Genomic DNA, 21,491 nt, shown 5'->3' on the forward strand with positions numbered 1-21,491 from the left:
ATTTCTGAAGGAATGCTTTAATCCCCTCTGCTCAGAAAAGGCAATTTAACATTGATAATGTGCCTGCTCAGAGCTCCATCTGGTTGCTGCTGATAAGGGCATCTGTGTGACAGGGGAATTTTCCACTCTTCAGGCGATTTGCAGTGCTCACTGAACTTCTAAAAATCTACCAGCAAGGAAGCAGGGACAGGGATTTCATATTAGTTGACAAAATAGCAACTGTAGATCAGGATGTGCTAGTTCATCATGAGAATATGAAGGAAACCAGTATGTTTTATTTCTACAGACCTTCTGATAACTAATGTGTAGAACAAAATTAATGGCAGCCTTGCATTAAAACAAAGATAATTAAGATTTAAATAAAAAATACTACCTGAATGTCTAAGAACAACTTTCTAGATCTAGAATTTTCAATTTCCCTTTCACTAAGAAATACATACAATTTTATAAAACAAACCTCAGGGACAATTCTGAAAAACTCTTCTTGATACATATGAGATGTTATATAGTACTTTTTGCTATAAGGAACGTTAAGGAGAGAGATTTCTGGAAACATACACTCCATCACACATATCATACCAACTCACACCTCCCACACTTCTTCATTGCCCCCAAAGACAGCACCTTGTAGTTCAGCTTTCTTGGAAATGTAAATATTACTCTTTTCCTCTAAGAAATCTCTTTCAAAACATACCTAAACTTTGGCATAAAAGTGCACAGTAGAGAAAGCATCTTCTGTGAAACTGAACACTTCTCCTTTATAAAATGTTCTGTATCAGGTACAGCCCTAAATCATTTTTGAAAGAGACTAGTGTATCTCCTCCCTAATTCAAGCTCCCTTCTGCCTTAAGGATCTGAGTACCATCTGCCCTCTACTGAAGAAAAGCAGACCTCTTGGTGCCTATTCTCTCGCCAATGAAGAAAAACTCGGGGCATCTGATAGAAGAGGAGAACACCAAGTCATCTCTGAAAGCATCCTTTGCTATCTCAGCCCCCTCAACATGAAAGAAAGAGAAGGAGAAAGAAAATCTGTATGAGTAACTGTTTCCTCTATCTAGAAATCTTTGCGTCATTCATTGGAGCAACAAATTTTGTAGAACACTGGCTTTATCTTCCTCACTCAAAGAAAAAACCTGAGAAGATGGACTTTGCTCAGCTGTGCAGACTCCTGATTAAAGAACAGCCCTACTTCATCCCTTGTTGCCGGCCTTCATTAAAGGAACATTCTTGGGGGTGGGCAGGGTGATTGCATATTTCTTAGAATTCAGATCAGGACAGAGTAGGGGAAAGTAAAAACACAATGCCCTTTCCAGAAAGGAAACATATTTGGATGGACCTCCTCTTTCTACTCGGACAGAAGAATCAAGTTAAGAGTTACCAATTTTTCCCCTTTACAAAGACAACATACATGAAAAAACCCAGATACTGAGACACAGACTGCAAACAACACAAGGTTCTTATATTACTCTATATATAGCTGACAGCAAACCCAAAAAGCTTTGTTTACACAGCTGACACAAGACCTATTGCTATGCAATACAGAAACAGTCCTCCAAGATACTGCCACAAATGCCAGTCATCAATGCTATGAATGTGGACCTATTACAATTAAAGCTAAACACACATGATTTGTGAATGACACACTATACTAATCTCACGAATGTCAGCAAAGACAAGGAGGGATGCATACAAAAAGGGCATAAATTTAATAAGGTAAGACTGTAGGGAAAGGGGGAGGTACCTAAGGAGCTGCTTTTCCAGCTGTGCACACAATTCCTTGAGTGCCTCTTTTTTTAGGAAAAGACAGGGGCTAGCTCTCCCACTAGGTGGTAAAGAATTTGCTTGTAATTTCTTTTCTCTGCTACCAGTGACATCTGTCTGGCTAAGCAAAAGTGAATTAAGAAATGGAGGTTCCTGTTTTCCTGAAGCAGAAAGGATAAGCTGTGGCAAATGGCTACATCTTGTTTAACCAGTAGTATTCCCATTCCAGCATGCAGACATCCACTTCAAAGCTGGCCTCCAGCTGTAAACTAGCATCTTTTAAGAAGACTGCAGGTGATGTCAATTTCCAGTTGAAAATGGAACATGATTTAGAAGAAGAGTGTTTAATTCACTTGCAAATATATGGAGTCAAAAATATCATTGCATTCAAATGCGTATTTAAACAGGGGCTACTTATCATCTTGACCACTTTATCTGTATGTTAGATTAAATACTGGGAACAAATGAGTAACAGGTGTAGATGGTCTGACCAGAAACAATGAAATGTTTCAGAATACATGAAGTTAGAAATGCTCAAAGGTAACTGGTTGGTAAGGAACACAAGGATATCATTACCTCAAAAAGAACGGGATGGAAATAAGGAAGAAACAGGCTGAATGACAGGAGTAACTACCAGAAAGCCAGTTACTTCAGTGTTAATTTAAATTGTGGATAGTCCATTGTTTGGATACTTACAATGAAACAAAACATACTAAAATCATACAAAGAAAACTTCTTCAGTCCAGGAGATGGCCAGCTCACGTATTTATTTCCATAAATACCAACTTTAAAGTTATATTAAAATGTCTTTTAAAAAGTTTTCATTTATTTTTAACCTGTAGTTCTCATGCAATTATAAAGTAGCAGAAGCCTGTAAATCTGGATTGCTGAATTAAAAGGCAAAAGAAATTAACCATTTTGTAGCTGATCTACCAGGCACCCTCGCAAGTGATCTTATGAGTTATGGTAACAATACAGAAGGCTGGATCCAACACCCAAAATCCTTCAGCCATGGATAAATGCAAAATTGCTGACATGAGTCTAATCTAACCAGAAGAGGTCACAACAAGTACAGGTGGCATATTCTAATCTTAGTGGTCAACCGTGATTTCTCTCTCCAGCAGAGCAAGCAGGAATGAAATGCTGTTCTGGTTTGAAGTATTTTTAACTCCTGGAATGAACACAGAAATCTTGGGCTTAGGGTGTTAATATCAAAATAAGAAGATATAGATATATCTAAAATGTTTAGCTAGCAATTATATAACATTACACCCAGAAATAAATTATAACACCATTTTTGTACCTTAAATGGCATGTCAAATAACAGTTACAAGTAATCGTACTTTTTATATGGGAAACATTAATTTTGAGTCCTTCGTATTTTTGGAAGGGTATTAAATTGAGCAAACACATCATTGCTAAAAATCTCAACATTATTTATCCTTGTATAACGTATACTATTTAAAGTAATACAGAATAATCTTTTAACTTGCTATGTATAAAATTTAATCGCTCTTCTTAATCAAGGCACAGTTAAGATACTCTTAAAGAATACAGATAATATTTCTTTTAATAGAATTATACAATAGTCTAGGTTGGAAGAGATGAGATGGTCCAACCTTCTGTCAAATGCTGAACCTTAAGATCTGATTATCCAGAGTCCTGCCAAGCCACATCTTGAGTATTTCCCCATTGTTTATGTACTAAAGACACCAGTCTACTAAAGACACTCCGCAACTGGAGTTTATGAAACTGCGGTAAAAAATGCTACTGGATATCACTTTTATGCTTGCACTTTCCCTGCAGGCAGCACCCTCCCTGCAGGCCTCAGTAAGTCAGAGTTTAGAAAATTGTTTGCTTAATGAGTATTTCAACTTCTTATGGGAAAACCCTGCATTACAGTACATCTGAACAGATTAACCATTCAGAGCATCTTAACATTAATGGTATAGATGGAAGGAGGGACTGTTTGATTTTCTTGGAGATGGTGTCTGTGACACAGACAACTATAAAACTGGAATGAAACATCACGCAGAAAATGCTGGTAGTTTTGACACTTTTTTAGAAGTCTTATTCACATGAAGAGATTCCTGGCTGCAGATGTAGAAGAGGCTCCTTCTGTGATCCCTATTTAAGTAAATAAAACTAATATCTGACAGAGAGATTAAAAACACCTTGTAATTTAAAAAACAGCAATATGGCAGCAATATAGAAATAATCTCATTCTGCTAAATAGTAGTAGAGAAGATTTGACAGTTTGGGAAAGGAAGGTAGGAAAAGAAATTCAACACAGAATTTTGATATATGGAATGCAAAACCTTGAATAAAGCAGAAAACTAAACAAGCAGAAGACAAAATGTTCTCCAGGTTCTGTGTCACTGCTGCATGTACTAAAAATGAACTGAAAGGCATATCTTTCCCTCTTGCATATGCCTGCATATGAAAATCAGAAAATGTAATCTCAATGTACTAAGTACTCCAAAAGTACTTTTTGGAGAGGATGGAATTTTATTTATTTATTTAAAGAAAACTATCTCATGAGTAATACCATTAGTGAGAAACACAAAAGAAAAAATACAAAAAGAAGAAAAACACCCACCTGGCTACTGAATACATAAACAGAAAATCATTGTCAGGTGATCCAGGACTCTTACTATAATCTGTATACTTCTTCTGTGTGGTACTTTTTATATCTTTCATTACAGATTCCATTTCTTTACTGAGATTGGTTTCAGACTATGAACAAAGACACAAAAGAAGATCAGTTAATTTTACCTGAAGAAATGCAATAGCTGATTGCAAAGTGTAGCACTTTCATATTTACAAAAACACATTTGCGGGTTATGAAAAAATATGCATTAAAAGCCAATATTCTGTCTCACAGAAGTGTTATCATATTCTGAAAGTTATTCTGATTTGTTCTGAATATGAAAACATCACTGTTTTGTCCATCTCCTAAGTTCAAGAACCTCACTGCTTGCATTATTTTGAAGTATACTTGCATTGCATAGGTATGCGAAAATAACACAAAGTATCTCCATCAAGACTGGAATGCTAGCAAAATTTAATAGAATTAATTCTATCATTCAGAAAGACCTCATGAAGCTTTGCAATACATAAGCATCAGCAAACTGCTCCTTCCGTAAAACAAATAATCCATACCTTAAAATGTTCTTAATAGTCATTCTTAATACCTTCCAGTTACAAGGATATTTGTGGTTTTACATTGTAAAGAAATGATAAACAAATTTTATATTACACGACTCAATTCTATGTAAATTACTATGGAGAGAGGTAAAAATGTACTCCATAAAAAATTCTATTAATTGCATTTTGTCATAGCTTTTTAGTTGTATATTTTTAATAGGCAATGCAATAAGTGCTGCAAATATTTTAAATTTCTTGATACAAAAAAAAAAAAGTATGTTATCTTCCATATCAGAAAAAAATGAAGTTTCCCAGGTTGTTGAGTTTCTAAGAGGACACAAATGCAACATAATGTAAAAACTGAAAGGTAGAGGCAAATTAACAAGGATCTTTCTGCCTTACACTGATGCTTACTGGGAAAGTTCCCAGCTGCTCTTGAAGATCTTCCACCTCTTGTACAAGTTCTTGCATACACTTGTTACTATGACTTTGCCAAAGGCTTCTTTCCACATTGTTTCCAGGATAACAAGGAAGAACACTGTTAGCAAACTGCCTACAGAGGGGACAAGTAAATTCTCCTTTGTCCACTGAAAAGCCCTGGAGGACCTGGTCATTCTAAAAGAAAAGAAAGAAGACGTAGCTGAAATTTGCAAAAGATTATAATTTTTAGTTTGATATTTCAGGTGTATAGCTAAAGAACTAAGTCTAAAACCAAAAACTGTAAAGAATAATTGGAATAGCTCCTCATTTTAGTGAAAAAGGTCTTAACTACTAGAGACTATTTTACAATCCTCCAACTCAACTAATTTTCCTAATTTTTAAGTACTCTTCATTGTCAACAATATACCCATAATAAACTAGAAATACATCAGTGGGCTATTTTGAACACTTTACATGTGTTGTCTCTTTCTAGCAATTCCCAATAAAGTTTGAGACTCCCTTGATAACACCTTTTAATTTATCAAAAGGCAATTTTATTTTCAGTCATGAGAAATATTTGAAGTTATTCCTCAGAAGTAGTACAGGCTGAAAAACCTAATGAAGTAGCCATTGGAGGGCAGCATGACAAACCCCCTGATTATTTCTTCTTTATCATGAAGGATCAAAAAATGGACACAGAAGCACGTGTGTGGGAAGTAGGGACATCTCCCAAGTACTTCTGTTACTGGCAAACAACCTTGCTTCAGCTTTGTGAATTGCTTCAGTGGTTTCCCAGTCCTGGGAGAAGAGAACTGCTAACATAATAGTGACTATAATTTAAACTTCAAGCGATCAGCCCCGAATGCTGAGGCATTCTGGCAAGCCTACTTTTACATACTGTTCTGGATGTTGATCTCCGATTGTATTATGTAAAAATAAATGTTTTACTCAGCTGAACACAAGTCTATATAAATTATTTCCGTATTAAGAATGCTAGGAATAGTCAAAATTATTATGCAGTCATCTAGGTAGTAGTAATACATGCTAGGATCAAAAGTTCGCTTAAATAATCTAGAAATCTTCAAGAATACCATGAGATGGAATAAACAGTTTATTTCAAGTAAGAATCCACCAGAAAAGGGAGCTTAGTGTCTATATGATGCCAAAGATTACTTTTCCAAAATTCTGTAAAATTAGATTCTACCATGAAAGCCCAGATTTTACTTAACTATCTTGACAACACAATTACCCCTGCAAGCATCTTTACAGTCATATGGAAAAGAACAATTCATGATGAGATCCAGTAAAGGTGGAACAGCTTCCAATTTCTCTATAGGTAAATTTCACAGTATAACCAATGCTGATTCTAAAATAGAAAGCATTGCTCATAGTATTTCTCAAAATGGAAAAAAATCAACAAAACGTACAAAAAAACCCCCTAAAGAAATATCACATAAAGTAATCTTGAGTAAAAAAGCAGTTTCAAATGGAACAAGAAGTCATCATTTAGTCTTTATTTTATTACACTAAATAATGCAGAAAGAAATGATTGCTTAAAATCTGATGACTTCTACCACTGCTGAGCTTGTGATAACTTTCTGCAGTGCCATTCAGAAGATCTACAATTGGGCTGAAGAGGTTGAGGGGGGTGAAGGAGGCCAGCAACATCAGTGGAACACTACCCTCTTTACCGAGACCGTGTGAAAATAAGGATGTCTTTTCTAGCCAATGATTTCTGAGGCTTGACAATCAAACCGTATTTTAAAACCTTATATAGCAGTAATTTCCCAACAATATTTTCCAAGGAGGGAGAGAAAAAAAAAAAAAAGCATAATTCACAAGAGTTAAACTACTTTAACTCATTTCTCTAAACTGCATGTATATACATAACATATACTATACGTAACTGGAGATAAAAATCTAACTTTTTGTAACTGAATTTTCATATCAGGAATTAACCAAAAGCACAAGTTTATATTTGTGAAATTCTCCTCTCATTTTTTCTTCAGTTTCTCTGTAATTTCTAACACACGTTAAACAACAAAATAGGAATCCATGAAACAGAAATGAAAAGCCTAAGAAATGCTTCACCTGAATATGCACACCAGAAAAAGAACCCCCAAAACCAGTGATTTGATTTTTTAAGAACAGGATTAATTTACTCAAGTATTTTTTCTGATATATCAGAATAACTGAAAACAAAGATACTTTTGTTAATAACGTCAAGATTTAATAAGAGATTTAGTATCTACAGTTCTTAAAACATAATAAAAACATCTTGTCCATTCATGTAAACCCAGTATTTCTTTCTCTGAATTGAACAGCATAGATCCAATTGACTTCACTAAGAACAGTTCAGATCCAAGTAGAATAGATGATCTTTAGTTTCACTTACCCGTAAAGATTCCATGTAAGATTTGTGACAATCTATGTGTAAAGTGTGACCACAAGTTTGTACATAAACACCTCCTTCCCAGCCTATTGACACTGCCTGCAGACAGGAACTCTAAGACAAAGCAAAAACAGTAAGAAAAAAGAACAACAATATATAAAAATGTATTTACCACAACTTATTTTAAGATTTAAAAACTATATAGATATTTATTTGCATGCTACCTAATTAAAAGATGTGCTGTAGAAATAAAAATTTTATTTTATAAAGTATTTACTTATGCTAACTTACATGGCTGCCATTATGCTATTCTTACCAACAAACAGCCAAACACTCAAGTTACAACTTCTGCAGTTCTTGTCACTTAAGATGATGACTTTTTTAAAGAACCTCTTGTATTACAGCACGAAGATGGCTCTAACTCTACCATCTGCTCCAACAGTACAAGTTATCCCATGTCCAATGGCAATATACTGCTCCAATACATTTCATTCAGCTTTGTATGTAACCAAAATAACAAGATCACAGTTACATAATTAAACCCCAATCTGTTATTAAAATTCAGTGTAAACACTTAGGGGTTTTAATGTGTTGTTGAACAATATTGTATATAACACATCATAAAGGGAAAAGAGAACAAATACTTGTTTAGTGAATTGAGTTTTATACTAGGATTGTTTTGAAAACATTGGCCTTGTTCAAAGACTGCACTTATAGCCCACATGTCAAAAATAAAATTACCTCACTGGTAGTTCTCAGAAAGTAATGAACTGAAAAAACAGTCACCAATGGCAAACTTATGATAAAGAATTCTAGAAAATTCTCTTGCAGAATACCTATCTATAGTAAGTCTAATTATTAAATCTCCATTGCTCAAAAAAATAATTTTATACACAGACTGAAATGTACATTCTGGTTACGCATTTAAAGAACAGAAAAAGAATAATGGCTACTAGAATTGGAAAATAATTTTTAGTGTAGACTCACCCTAAAATGGTCTTAATACATGATGCAAAACCAGGGTACTGTGAACAACCAACTCCGATAGCTGCATTTTTTAAGGATGTCCTGCATATGAGCAGGAGATCAAAACAAAATTACAAATTCTAGCTACAAGACATGCTCCTATTTACCGTGCCTCACCCTGATATTCATAAAGTGCTATGACCCTCTCAGGCCATAGAACAAGAAAAACCTTTCCTCCTGCTGGTTCCTGCATAATTTACTAGACTGCACTACTAGTAAGCCACAGTCTTGTAATATACCTGGATAAGCTCCACAGGACAAATGTTTCATTCAGAAAAAACATTCTTTATTGCATGTATTTAATGAGGCTACTTAGTAGCGTTTGGATAAGAAAAAAACCCAACCCCAAAGTCTTTGCAGAAAGGCTTTATTCTATTAATGTGGAGTTCAAAAATATAGGAGATTCCAAAGCAAGCCATAGGCTCGGTAAGGAGCACACCTATATCAAGTTACTAGTTACAGAGTACTATGTGATTCTGAAAACAGCCCCATCAATCTAGTATATGAAGTTTTATCTCCTAATCCTTAGACATACCTCCCCATATTAAAAATAATCACTTTCAATGATTTTTCCTTTAATGGGCAAGAACTCGCTCCCTGACAGCAAGCATCAAATTTCAGCTAAGAAAGTGCAAAAGGAATCTCTATGGAGAGAATTGGCCTGTTTTGCCAATCTGTATATAGCACATAGCTTTTGAGTATTTTTTTTTCTTCTAGTAGAATAAGCTAAATCATGTTTCATAACTTAAAACTTTCACATCTAAGAGAAACTATTCTCTTGCCTCCTGAAATCTGTTGTTAGAGCAAGGACACTTACTGGGAAGGACACAGTTGATAAACAAAAGGACTGCTTGCTGCTTAGCTCAGCTGAACAAGATGCTCAAGACACTAAAGAGATGTTTCCATTTTTATGCCAAAAGAAATTTAAGGATTAGTTCTTTCATGCAGAGGCATTTTTTAGCACAGTAGTGACCTGGAAACTTGAAAGCAAAAATAGCTAATTCAACTAATGTTTGAATCAAGAGTGGAATTTTTGAAAGCAGGATGCATTTGCTCATTGCATTACAGTATATTTTAAACTAATCTGTTGGTAGCGTTACTGCACAGAAAAGGAAGCATACACTTCAGTGAGATCAAGTTTTTGAGTAACATTTTGCTTGGAACTCCTTCTGTTTGTAGTACGCAAACACATAAAAATAAAGCTACAGCATTGCTTCATGTTTTTGATCACTTCAGTAGGAAAAAATATTAAGTATTTGAAACAATAAACAAACATCATCAATACCAAAAGAAGAAAAGCGTGTCCACAGATTCTTTCTGAACTAAAATATCTTTTGTTCAGAAATAAATTTCCTGCTTACATCTTTAAAAGTTTTACTTTCTAGCAAGGAAACGTATACTATTTGCCTCAGGAGAATATGCTTTTCTGAAAACATTGCCCAATTTTTAAAACTATATCAAAACAATTATGAAATTTACTCTAAATTAATCTACTTTACATAAGCAAGCTTGGTTGCAGTTGGCAAATTTCAGTTCTCTGTGGATGACAGATGATGAGAAAGCTAACAATCATGTCAAAGTAAAAATTGCCACAGTTTTCCCTCTTTAAAGCTTCTAAAGGCTGATTATTTAGTTAGATCTGCCTAAAAACTGGTATGCCACCTGGGACTAGTCTATAGGAGCTAATTTAGGGTCATAGGTTACATATTCTTCTCCCCCAGAATGATTTCTCAGAACAGTTATATATTATCTTACATGGATGTTTTACACACTAGCAAGGAAAGTCCCAGGCAGCACTTCCACAAAGGTCTATAACGGAACAAGTCCTGTTAAGCAACAAGAAGTGGCTCTCAAAATTAAATATGAAAAGCTGTAATGTGGCTTTCTGAAGCAATGCAAAACTCTGCTTGGAACAGCTAACAACTGCAAAACAGAAAATAACATACCAATTAATGTAAAACTGAACAGTAATGCTGTGCAGAGTTGAGGATTCAGCAGAAGAGGGTGAAGTCTTCTCCTCCCCTTCTCTGTAGTGGCTCAGAAAACTGTTAGAGGTTAAAACAACTCTTTCCACTTACTCTGTGCTGCCAAAAATAGTTTTAACTGATTAAGAGTAATTCCTTGATCAGGTTTTCTGAATGGCCACAAGAAAACTGGTGTTTTGAAAGTAATACCTAAGACAGCAAAACCACATCTCAATTGTGTGGTCACACTGAATTGTGAACTATCTTCTAGAGAACATCTGCATGGATATTAAATGTCTACATAGTCCGTATACTAGATGCCTGTGCCAAAATATAACTAGGGAAAAGCCAGACACTATTTGAAAATAAGGACACTATCAAATGTAAACACTTGGTAACTGCTGCAACATGACAAAGTGTTAATTAAATGTAGAAATGAAACTAGGAGGGCTCTAAGTTTTAATTTAATTTACCTTTTTACACAATTTTTTCTTGAGTAGTGGTATTGATCATATGAAATACTTACATCTTTGAAGTATCGCTGTAAAGTTGTAAGCCTCACATCATGCAGTGCTGCACAGGTATCCCAAGGGTATATTTGCTCCTCTTCAGTAGTTGGTAGTTTCTTTGGCTCAGTGCTATTGCGGCATTGTCCCAACACTGTATGAAGAAAAGAAGCAATAAAGACTGCAATGAATAACAATATGCTAAACAATTAAGAAAACAAACAGGAAATTCTAGTTTGTAACTACAGTGTGCTTTATTGATGTTAAACAATAAAAAAATACTGAAGAAACTAAATACTGAAAGTTGTGCTTTTGCACTTGTACATAAAGTATATATACATACATATAGATACACTGACAGCTATTTTATTTTCTTTCTCTTTCAATACCTATTTTCCTGCAGGTCTGTTATATACTGCTGGCTTACAAAAGCTAACAGGAACTAGAAGGGAATGAAACTTTTCACTCTCTTCCCAAATATTTAAAAATTTTCTCAGTACCCTTAGACCTACAGAGGTGCCTCTTGGAGGACTATCTACAAAAAAAGGGAAGACTACCTTTCCAGGCTCTGTGAGACATGACAGTATTTATGCACAGATATTAAAAGCTGCAGAAACACTGCTTGCCCAAGTCACACATTCATACCTGAGGATGCTTGTAGTAGTACAACTAGCCCTGTAGGTCTCTCTTCAGTAGAAGGACCACTTTGTCCACAAATAACACAATCATATATTGCCTCAGAAACATGCTGTTCTGATGTAGCTACCTCCATGGCAATATCAGCATCTGGCGATTCTAAAAAAAGATAAGAAAACTGATATTAAACAGAGGGAAAGAAATCCAATTGCATCTGCACTGAGGTAGTGACGAAAAAAACTCCAAAATAATCTCTCTAGTTTATCTACAAGTAAAACATTGACCGTTACTTGAAACTTACCTTGCTGATTCAAACAGAAAGACACCTACACAATGAAGTCCAAGTTTTCCCATATTCAAAATTATTCCGAGTAGAATTAAATGTTTACTTCAAGTTTTGTATTAAACTTGATCTCTTTAAAACTTCTATAAAACAGAGATCTAACTTCTATTTCATTAGATAGTATATTGAAAACTCTGAACAGCGAGATGAAGGGCAATGAGTATGAATCTCTACTAAACCCCGATTTACTCATAACTGACTCTAACAACAATTAGAAGGAAAAAGTTAATCTGGAGACCTTAGAAATAACTTAAAGATGCTTAGACAAGGCAAATGAAATATGCAACTAAAAAGGAAAGTATTTTTTTTTAATATGAAACTTGGACAATCTTTAAAATTTTGGGGTGCATTAAGAAAGTAATCTGCTACTATGCAGCAGATGTATACAGTAAATGTTAAACTAAACAAGACATATCAGAGACCTGGTTTTCTAATGGTCCACATTATTATTTCCTAGGTGCACAGACAGAAATGTTTAAGGCTAAGGAACAGCTTCAAAGTATTGAAGCAATTGCACTTGATGTAGCTTTGTTCACATGACAGTGGTGGAAGTTTTGGGGCAGGGGTCTAACCAAAATAGAAGCAATTTTATGTTATGTTACAATCAAAGGTAAGACTTCTTTACTGGCTTGAAAGAAAAGCACCTTAGGACTAGATGATCCTCTCCTGACTGCTCAGGAACACAGTCAGCCTCTTGACTTATATTCTAAGTGTGCTTTGTTTCTTTCCTAGGAGGTAATTTTTCCAAAGGAAAGCACTTCCTCCCTACCTTCAGCCATGCCTTTTATCTTAGTGATTAAGTAGGCCAAGGTACTAGATAGAGAACCTAAAAACCCTGAGTGCAGCAACAGTCCTCATGCAGAGCTGCTTTTAGGAGAGCTGTTCTCTTCTGAAAGTCCACTAGAACTTCAGCACAGGAAGCCTGCTGCTATAAGGACAGGCATGTTGGATGCCAGGCAGCATCTTTTCTTGCTATGAAAAGCTCCATGCAATGCTCTCACTCACAGGGCAGAATGAAAATTACACTGTTTTAGTAACTATTGATTTCCCAGTCAGTTATTGAGGGTCATATGAAAATGAATGCCAATCTTCATTGACATGCAGTTGTTAATATTGTACACACATCTATCACCATCTAGTGGCAGTCAGATGTACAATGAAAGAAAAAGCAGAATGCATCAATTGCAAATGTTCTTTAAATCCAAACATTCAGAAAACCTAGCGGCAGCACAGAAGGGAGGAAGTAAACACTAAGGCTATTTTTTATATTTAACATCACCTCATAATTGTGCAATACACACTCACAGATAGCTGTGTATCAGAAGCACATGACACGGGAATGACTAGAGTTCCAGCCTTCTTATTTATCTTTTTCTAAGATATTGTCAATACACCATAAAATACGCATCCATGCAATATTTTTAAGTGTAGTAAGAGAATACAGTGAATACAGTGTGTCAATCTGATTTTGAACAACTCAATGGAAGTCCTCAAAAATCAGTCAACATTTAATTTACGAAATACCATTCATTCATCATAAATTGCTTATTTTAAGCCATACGGAAAAAAATACAGATCTTAGTATTTAAAAGGTGTTTCAAACCAAATCAGTATATGCATTCTATACTTCTATTCCCTATACGCAACAGGCACAGAAAAATCAGGCTAATTTAATTTTATAACTCAATGATCAAATGCATGTTTCCTTCAAAACTACTTAGATTAAGTGCTAGGCTACTGTGGCAAACAATAAAATTTCAAGGGAACTAGATTTCTAGTATCAAGGAAGACTTCCTAATAAAATAATTTCCGCCAGAGCTAGTGAAAGAAAACGAAGTCACCTTAGCCAATATCCATCAGTAAGAGAAATTGGCAAGAATTTAAAATCTCAAATAACTAAGCAGACCAGAAAAACCCAACCAAACAAAACCCACCAATTCTTTTTGAATGGACTATGATAAACCTTGATTACTGGCTTAAACTAGTTGTTAGCTTCTTTGGAAGATAAGACTTGGGCTATGGTTTGTTTGAGAGGGTACCTTTTGGCAGCAGAATTCCTGGGGTGAAAATGGATCAGTGGCAGTCTGGAAAAAAAGAAAGCAAGCTATGCATATAGTAATGATCTCAATCTCATCTTTCTTGCCTTTTGAGTTTCGCCTCTGTGGAGCTCCTGTGGAAGCCACAGACCCTGCCTCACCAGCTACATGAGCTACCTACACTATCAAGGACCAGGACAAACATGTTGCAACTCAAGATACTGTTGAAAATGAGACAGACTCTTTCCTGCAAACTTTGTTCTAAAATATTTTATTAATGCATTGATACTTGTGAATATAAACTAACTGGCATGTCTCTCTTCTACTTCACTTTCAGTTATGTATTTCCTACTTCACCTGGGGAAAAATAAAACTAAACTGCATTTTACTGCAATAGTACTCAGAAGTTTCTGGGCACTTTAAGCTTCCATCTCCACAGCTTTTTTTTTTTTACCCCCCCTCCATTTCATACAAGCAAAAGTACAGAATTCCTTTGTGTTTTCCACAGCAACTTGTGAAGTATTTATTTAAAATGACTGGAGTTGTAATGCTATTTTATTCATTTAATTTAGAAAATACAGGTTCTCAGCAATTTTTAAAGCATGAACTAGCATTTCCTAGCTCCCAGAATGCGATTATAAAAAGACAGCTTAATAAAAATGATTATTGTATTAAATGTCCTTTTATATTGATGAAAAGTCTTTATAGTTAAATATTGATTGTAATAAACACAAAATTCCTTCTATTCTGGCTAAAAACCCTACCCAAACCACCACCAAGAACTGCTACCTGAACAAAGCTACATCAGTTGCAACTAAAAGGTGAAGAATAATCTAAATGTCCTTATTTTGCTTCCAGTGATGCACAAACCCCTAACATTTTTTGCCGACACTAAGAAATTTCCATGAAAACAGCACTTGTGTGTTATGTCGCAGAACAATGTTGCCTTACTGAGTGCCAAAAGAATCCTTTGCCAGTCATTTGCTAAGATACTGATCTTGAGGCATATTACTCCTCCACCTTTCAAACAGGTTTTGTAGAAGCATGCAGTTTTGTTTTGTGTGAAAACCACTGGCACCCAAAACAAGACACTTTGTCACTCCACTGGAGATTCAGAAAGTAGGCAGCAGCAACAGGAGAGCAAGGAAGACCAAGGTGGCTTTAATTGCTAGGCTGAAGCATGGCTTTACTAGTCAAGCAGCAAGCATAGGAGACAGCAAGTGTATTTTACGTCAAGCATTCTTTGGAATACAACCAAAGATGCTTACATTTTAAAACTCTGATTCTCCAAAGATTTAACCTAACTGATTTCACAGAGACTTGTCCTGATGTTGTCAATGTGTGTGAAGGACAGAGACTTGCCCTGATGATGTCAATGTGCGTGAAGAAGAAAATGAGAAATACAAGGCAAGACACATGGTGTTGGTATCAATTCACCAAGTTTCTCTCATGAGGTTTGTCTAATGTAACACAGCCCACCCCCTTACAGTGGGTTCTGGGATTTTTCATTACCTTTGTGAATTATTTCAGAAATCTGGGTAAATATGAAGCTCATTAAAAACAAAGGTAAAAACACTGAAGGAAGATGAAAACATGCAAACTAACAGAAATCCAGGGTAGTGCCAAAGACTATTATTCCCATGGGTTTTTTAAAAAGTTATTTAGCTCTTTGTTTTGTTTTGTACCTACAGGAGTAAGAGACCCAAAGTTACAAAATCCTAGCATTTCCTACTTCCTAGCAAATACTGATCAGTCTGCTAAAATCTAGCACACTGCTTTATCACAGAATGCACTGCTGCCTGAATTTTATTTCATTTGTACTCTCCAGAGCTAAAGATTCACTTCCCTTCTTTCCCCTACCTAGCAAAACCCTAGAACTGAAAGGGCTCTGTAAACACAGTAGTTTACAATCTCTGTTGACCGTAGTCAACATTTTTCCTGCTGTATACATTGTGTGTCAAAGTGGCCCCTTGGCATCAAAGCAACCATTAGCATGCTAATATTCTTTGTCCTGACCCAGCGCATATATTCTCAGGAGATGAGTACCTAATTTATTTTTCTATCTGGGTTCAGAAGATTGAGCGCTAGGAAATGTATGTCACCTTGCATTAAAACTCTACACTTCTCTTTAGCTAAAGAACGTTCACTTGAAGGACAAAATGATGTCCTGCCAAGACTCACATCATCAGAAAGAAACAAAAAGACCATACTGCATACTTATCATGAGGCATTAACAAAAGCAACAAACCAACCACAAAAACCCCACATTGGGCACTTCAGAGACAGCAAAACTGTTGAAAAAATATTTTAGCATGTGTAATTCACAAGTTAACCAGTTTACAAATTTGATTAAGTAGTTCAGCAGCTTGCCTGGAGTGGATCATAATATTTCATGTTTATAAAACTTAGATAGACAGATCATTACAAGTATCGGTGTAATTTGTTGAAGGTTACTATTAACTGGAGCAGAGGGATTCATTTTTGTTCGTATCAAGTCCCACCTGAAAGGCAGTGAAGTTTCAAAAATCTCTTGCCTGGAGTTCCACATCACAACAGATAAACCATAGACTCACACTGAGATGAGTGCTCTCAAAACAAAGATTTAGAAGTAGCTATTACTAGGAGACTAGAAGGCCTGTAGAGTTGACACTGTATGTGACTCCATGACAACTCATTTTTGACTCATTGGACATTCTCCTCAGATATTTCAAGAGCTCTATCTGCTGCGCTTAGAATGATGTTTCTTGGTTTACTCTTCTGCTTTTTACATTGTCCTGCAGTCAAACAGCTAAAGACAGCACAGTGGATTCTGCTCCATCCTAGTTCATTAACATAACTGTTTCTAAATTTCACTTAATTACTTCCAGGCAAGCTTGAATGGCAGTGCAGTTCTGCAGATGTCACAGAATATAAATAGAAAGTAACAGGGGGCACAAATAGAAAAAGCTAAATAACCGGATTTTTTTCTACAGTGATTATATGCAAGAAAATGCCAACCCTTACTTTCAGAATCTCAGATCAATTTGTGAATTCCAGTTCAAATAAATAACTTTTGCTGGTAAAATGAGATACATTTAATATTGAAAAATGAACATGTAATTGGGTAACTTCCTTTTAAGCCATGCTTCATTGCAGCATCCCAACAATCAAACAATAGGAATGCCTCAGGGGTTTAACAATGATTCTGTGCATTTTAATAAACTCTTTGGAAACTATTAAGTTTATGGGGTTTCAATAAAATAATCTTTAAGCTTTGGCTATTCTCCGTTATTCCTGTTGTCTACTAGACACATTTATTTTCCGAGTATTTTCAGTCTTTTAGACTGCCAAGAGAAAGCTATCATGAGATTTCTGAAGTGCTATACCCAAACCCAATTACATCAGTTCTCATGTTTTACTACTGAATCACAGCCACGTTTCATAGATACAGAATTTTTAAAAGTTGTTGATGATGATGATGATAATTTGCCTAAATGACACCAACTGAATCAGTGACAAATTCAGGGAGCTGATGCCTCACCATGCCTGCATTCTGACAGTGTTATTACTGTTACAACAATCAATCAAAATTCAGAAATAGACCTACTGCTGAATTTCAACCTATAATAAAAGCAGTTTGAATGTGTGAGAAGGAGTTTGAATGTGTGAGAAGGGGCTGCATTTTAACTGACTGATTTTAGTCTGAAAGGATTTTTTGTTTTCAAATGTACTATTTCAGCACAGCTATAATACAATTCACGGTAAGAGTATTAAATACTTGTATTAGCTTGTAACTGAATCACTCCAGGAAGACTAGTTTCAGAATTCTTACTAGTCTTGTGTTTTCAAATTAGAGTAACAATGGTTTTTGCAACTTTTTCAATAATTTGCTGTAACATCGTGAGACTGCACTCATGGCTGAACAAATTACTTCAGTTAAAAAAAATTAGAGCAAAGTGAAGAAAATATCCCTGGCAAACAATTAATCTAGGTTTTTAAATAAATCCTACATACTATAATGAAATACATACTTCCCTTCTGCAAGCTATTTTAATGCCAGTCAGAACATAAAAGCTAGTTAATACTGGACTATAGTACAAATTAGGTGAATTTTCATCACAAACTCAGAAAACAGTATGGCAACCTAGAAAACACTGAAAAAAGTTAGTGAAAAAGCAAAGCAATTATTCAGCTAACACAATGCCTGGAATTCTATCAAACTGTTGCCAAGAAATGTCTTCATACAAAAAAACTTTATGAAAATATAGTCCATTAAGTTGATTCTATCTACTGTTGCGCATGACCTGGTATAATTGACAACAAACAGTACATTTTGTGTTGAGATATCTGAAGTTATTAGTTGTTTAAATACTAAGAAAGAAACCATTTAAGTGTTGCACACCAAAGAACTTATTAATGCACAATCATAAGCACAAAGGCCCAGGTCTGCCTGTTACAGAAATTAAGGGTTCTTTTTAATATGACATATGTAGTTAAATAAAAGCTAAGTGTTCCCAGTCCTCCACACAAATAATGCTGTGTAATCAATGTAACTAGTATGCTTCATCCACAAATCAAAGCAGATACCTTAAATATAGCTTATAAAACTCAAGCATGGGAGTATTTATGCATACGTATGTATATAAGCAAATACAGATAAGACAGGTAAGTCATATATAGATACATGCGATTTCATAAATGAAAACATCAACTTTAAAGTTTCAATATCAAGAATTCAAAATATAGGTGACTGCAGAATCCAAGTTTCCCAGTCGCTTTCAATTAGCCATGACTGTAAAGTCTTAATTTTTACTAAGTAGAACTGCATGTTTCTTCTTCTCTTCTCTCTTACTTCAACAGATTAAAAAGAAACAGCTACCCATTTAATAAGCATGACTTAAAGTCATCTTTATCTGTGAACTGTGTTGTATTGCACACCCTCCAAACATAACACCATATATACAGTCATTAATTTGCTAAAGAAATTTCAATGATTGCTGTATCCAAGACCTTCGTAAGTATGAAGAAATAAATCCTCTCAGCAACCTATGAACTGAAGGGAATTTAACAATTTCAAAACCCAGACTTTTTCAGCAAAAACATTTGTCAAAATATTTCTAACCAGTGCTTAAACTCAAAAATCAAAACTACGTAGCAGATGATACTTGATTGAAAGAGGGGGGGAAAAAAAAGAAAAAAAGATTCCTGTTTCTTCTTATCTTTCAAACATGCTAATCTTCAATGAAGTAATTCAGATGATGAAAGTATTTTCCATTCCTCAGTTTAACACAAGCAAACTAATCAAGATTATGTGCTTCTACACAGCAGAACCTGAACTTATCCTCAAGCAAAACAAGAGCCAATTCTGCTGTAAAGCCTGTACTTGAAATAGAATACAATGTTATCACTTACAGCAACTGAGATGATCTAAAAATAATGCTTTCCTTAATTCCATGCATAAATTTAAAATGCAAAACTTTTACCTTTTTAAAATTTGATCCTCTATGAAGAAACAACCTTTAATTTTATTATTACAGATTAAAGAAAATGTAACCTTTACAAGACAAACTAACTTTGGGATGTTTTATATTAAGACGTATACTTTAAAACCCATCACAGACATTTAATCATTTCATCCACTGTGTATTAGGAAAAAGCAGGACTAAAATTATGTCCTACAGATAACGTGTTCTCTTTTAAAATATTTTCAAGATCATTTAATCTATTCTTTAGCAATTATGTTTTCAGCATTAACTGTCCTCAACTTTAAGCCTCTTAAGAAGTATTTAGTAAATGAGTGGATACAATAGTGGAATCTGAGGGGAGGTGTTTTGCTTGGGATTTGTTTTTTCGTTTTTTGTGTGTGTGTGTGTGTTTTGTGTTTTTTTTTTTAAAACTGTTTGAGTAAAAACATTAATACTAACATGGAAATGAGAAGGAAAAAAAAAAAAAAAAAAAAGGGCAAGCAAGCAGTCAACTACACAAAACTTACCAACATCCATGGCAGTTTCCATGAAGCTTTTCTGCCTTGAGGCAAATTCAGCCAACAATTTCTGCTGCCTTTCTCTGGCCTTCTGCCGTCTGAGTAAAAGAAGGGGGGGGGGGGGGGAGAAAGAAAGAAAAAAGTATCTATAATGGAGGAAAAAAATTAGTTTATAGTGTCAGGCTGATTACAGTTGCCACCTTTAACAATATAATGAAAAAATCAAGTTTCCTCTAAATAAAGGATTAGTTGTCAAGCCTAAAAAAAGGAATCTCTTGCTTTAAAAGTAGAGTTTTTTAAAAAATAAGAGTTATTTTCTTTTGAGTCTGAAAGAAAGGAATAAAATCCTGCCCTAAAAAAAACCCTTCAGAAAACCAAAGGATCCTTTAACAGATTAGGACATGGCACCATAAGAAAAAGAACCCAAGACCTTACTCTTGAAAGTTATTTTTCTGTTACATAAGGGAAGAATAACAGAGTAAAACATCAACCATTGTTCAAAAACAAGTACTCTTGTGAACAACCAACATTTACAAGATAAGGACAACAAAAGGCTACCTCACTCACTTTTTCCAAGGGAAACAATTATGAACAATTTATTTTCCAGCTAAGGCTCCTCATACTGGTTCCTCCTCCCCCAGCTCCACCCTAGATACTGGTCACCAACAGCTTTTATACCTGGACTTAAAGAAGTTTGAGATTGCTTCCAGATTGAAGGCCCTTATCTCCCCAGAGCCAAACTGACTTCACTAATATTTTCCTCATTGTTTAACAGCTCTGGATTTACAAGTGGAAGACATTACAGACTCATTCTTGTCTATCCTGTTTAAACTGTATTAGTGATCTGTACAAGGCTATATGACCAGCTATTCTGTAACTCCCTATATATACATATAATATGTAAAAAAAATAAACAAAGGTACAAAGAAAGGATCTTTACTTCAGCAACAGTTTACAAATAGAGGAAACGGGAGAGCTCAAGTGGGAAAAAAAATCAAACAAAACTCACACCACTGCTGCTCACCCCACATGGCACATGCAAAGACCTATGTGCCCTATAGATGAAGGCTTTACGCAGTACCTCCCCAGTGCAGCTAGGGAAGCTCTATCAGAGCTACAAACTGTGCATCTGAATTTACAATGAATTTTCTTCCCCTGCTCAGAGATGATTCAGATAACTAACAAGGGATTTGAAAACATCACTTGGCATCTGGTATGCTGATGGGTTGCTCTTTAGTCTCCAGCAATGTCTGATTATCACTGTCCTGGCACAGGAACAGGCACACACAGGCCCAAAG

At 35.2% G+C, this 21,491-nt stretch overlaps 2 protein-coding genes across 2 annotated transcripts in view; one reads left to right on the forward strand and one right to left on the reverse strand.

The window, feature by feature from the left end:
* The window catches only part of METTL5 (methyltransferase 5, N6-adenosine), a 414,631-nt gene that overhangs the window by 328,236 nt on the left and 64,904 nt on the right, over positions 1–21,491 (forward strand). The gene's annotated exons all lie outside the window — the stretch shown is intronic.
* Positions 1–21,491, reverse strand: part of UBR3 (ubiquitin protein ligase E3 component n-recognin 3) — a 120,181-nt gene that overhangs the window by 39,903 nt on the left and 58,787 nt on the right. The window contains exons 25-30 of the mRNA XM_049807944.1: positions 20,203–20,291; positions 11,862–12,011; positions 11,237–11,370; positions 7,724–7,834; positions 5,323–5,523; positions 4,361–4,497 (exon numbers count right to left, since the gene is read on the reverse strand). Of these exons, the coding sequence (XP_049663901.1) occupies positions 4,361–4,497; positions 5,323–5,523; positions 7,724–7,834; positions 11,237–11,370; positions 11,862–12,011; positions 20,203–20,291 (822 nt within the window). The remainder of the gene's footprint in view (positions 1–4,360; positions 4,498–5,322; positions 5,524–7,723; positions 7,835–11,236; positions 11,371–11,861; positions 12,012–20,202; positions 20,292–21,491) is intronic.

This window comes from Accipiter gentilis, chromosome 1 (genome assembly GCF_929443795.1).
Source record: "Accipiter gentilis chromosome 1, bAccGen1.1, whole genome shotgun sequence".
NCBI classification, from domain to species: Eukaryota; Metazoa; Chordata; class Aves; order Accipitriformes; family Accipitridae; genus Astur; species Astur gentilis.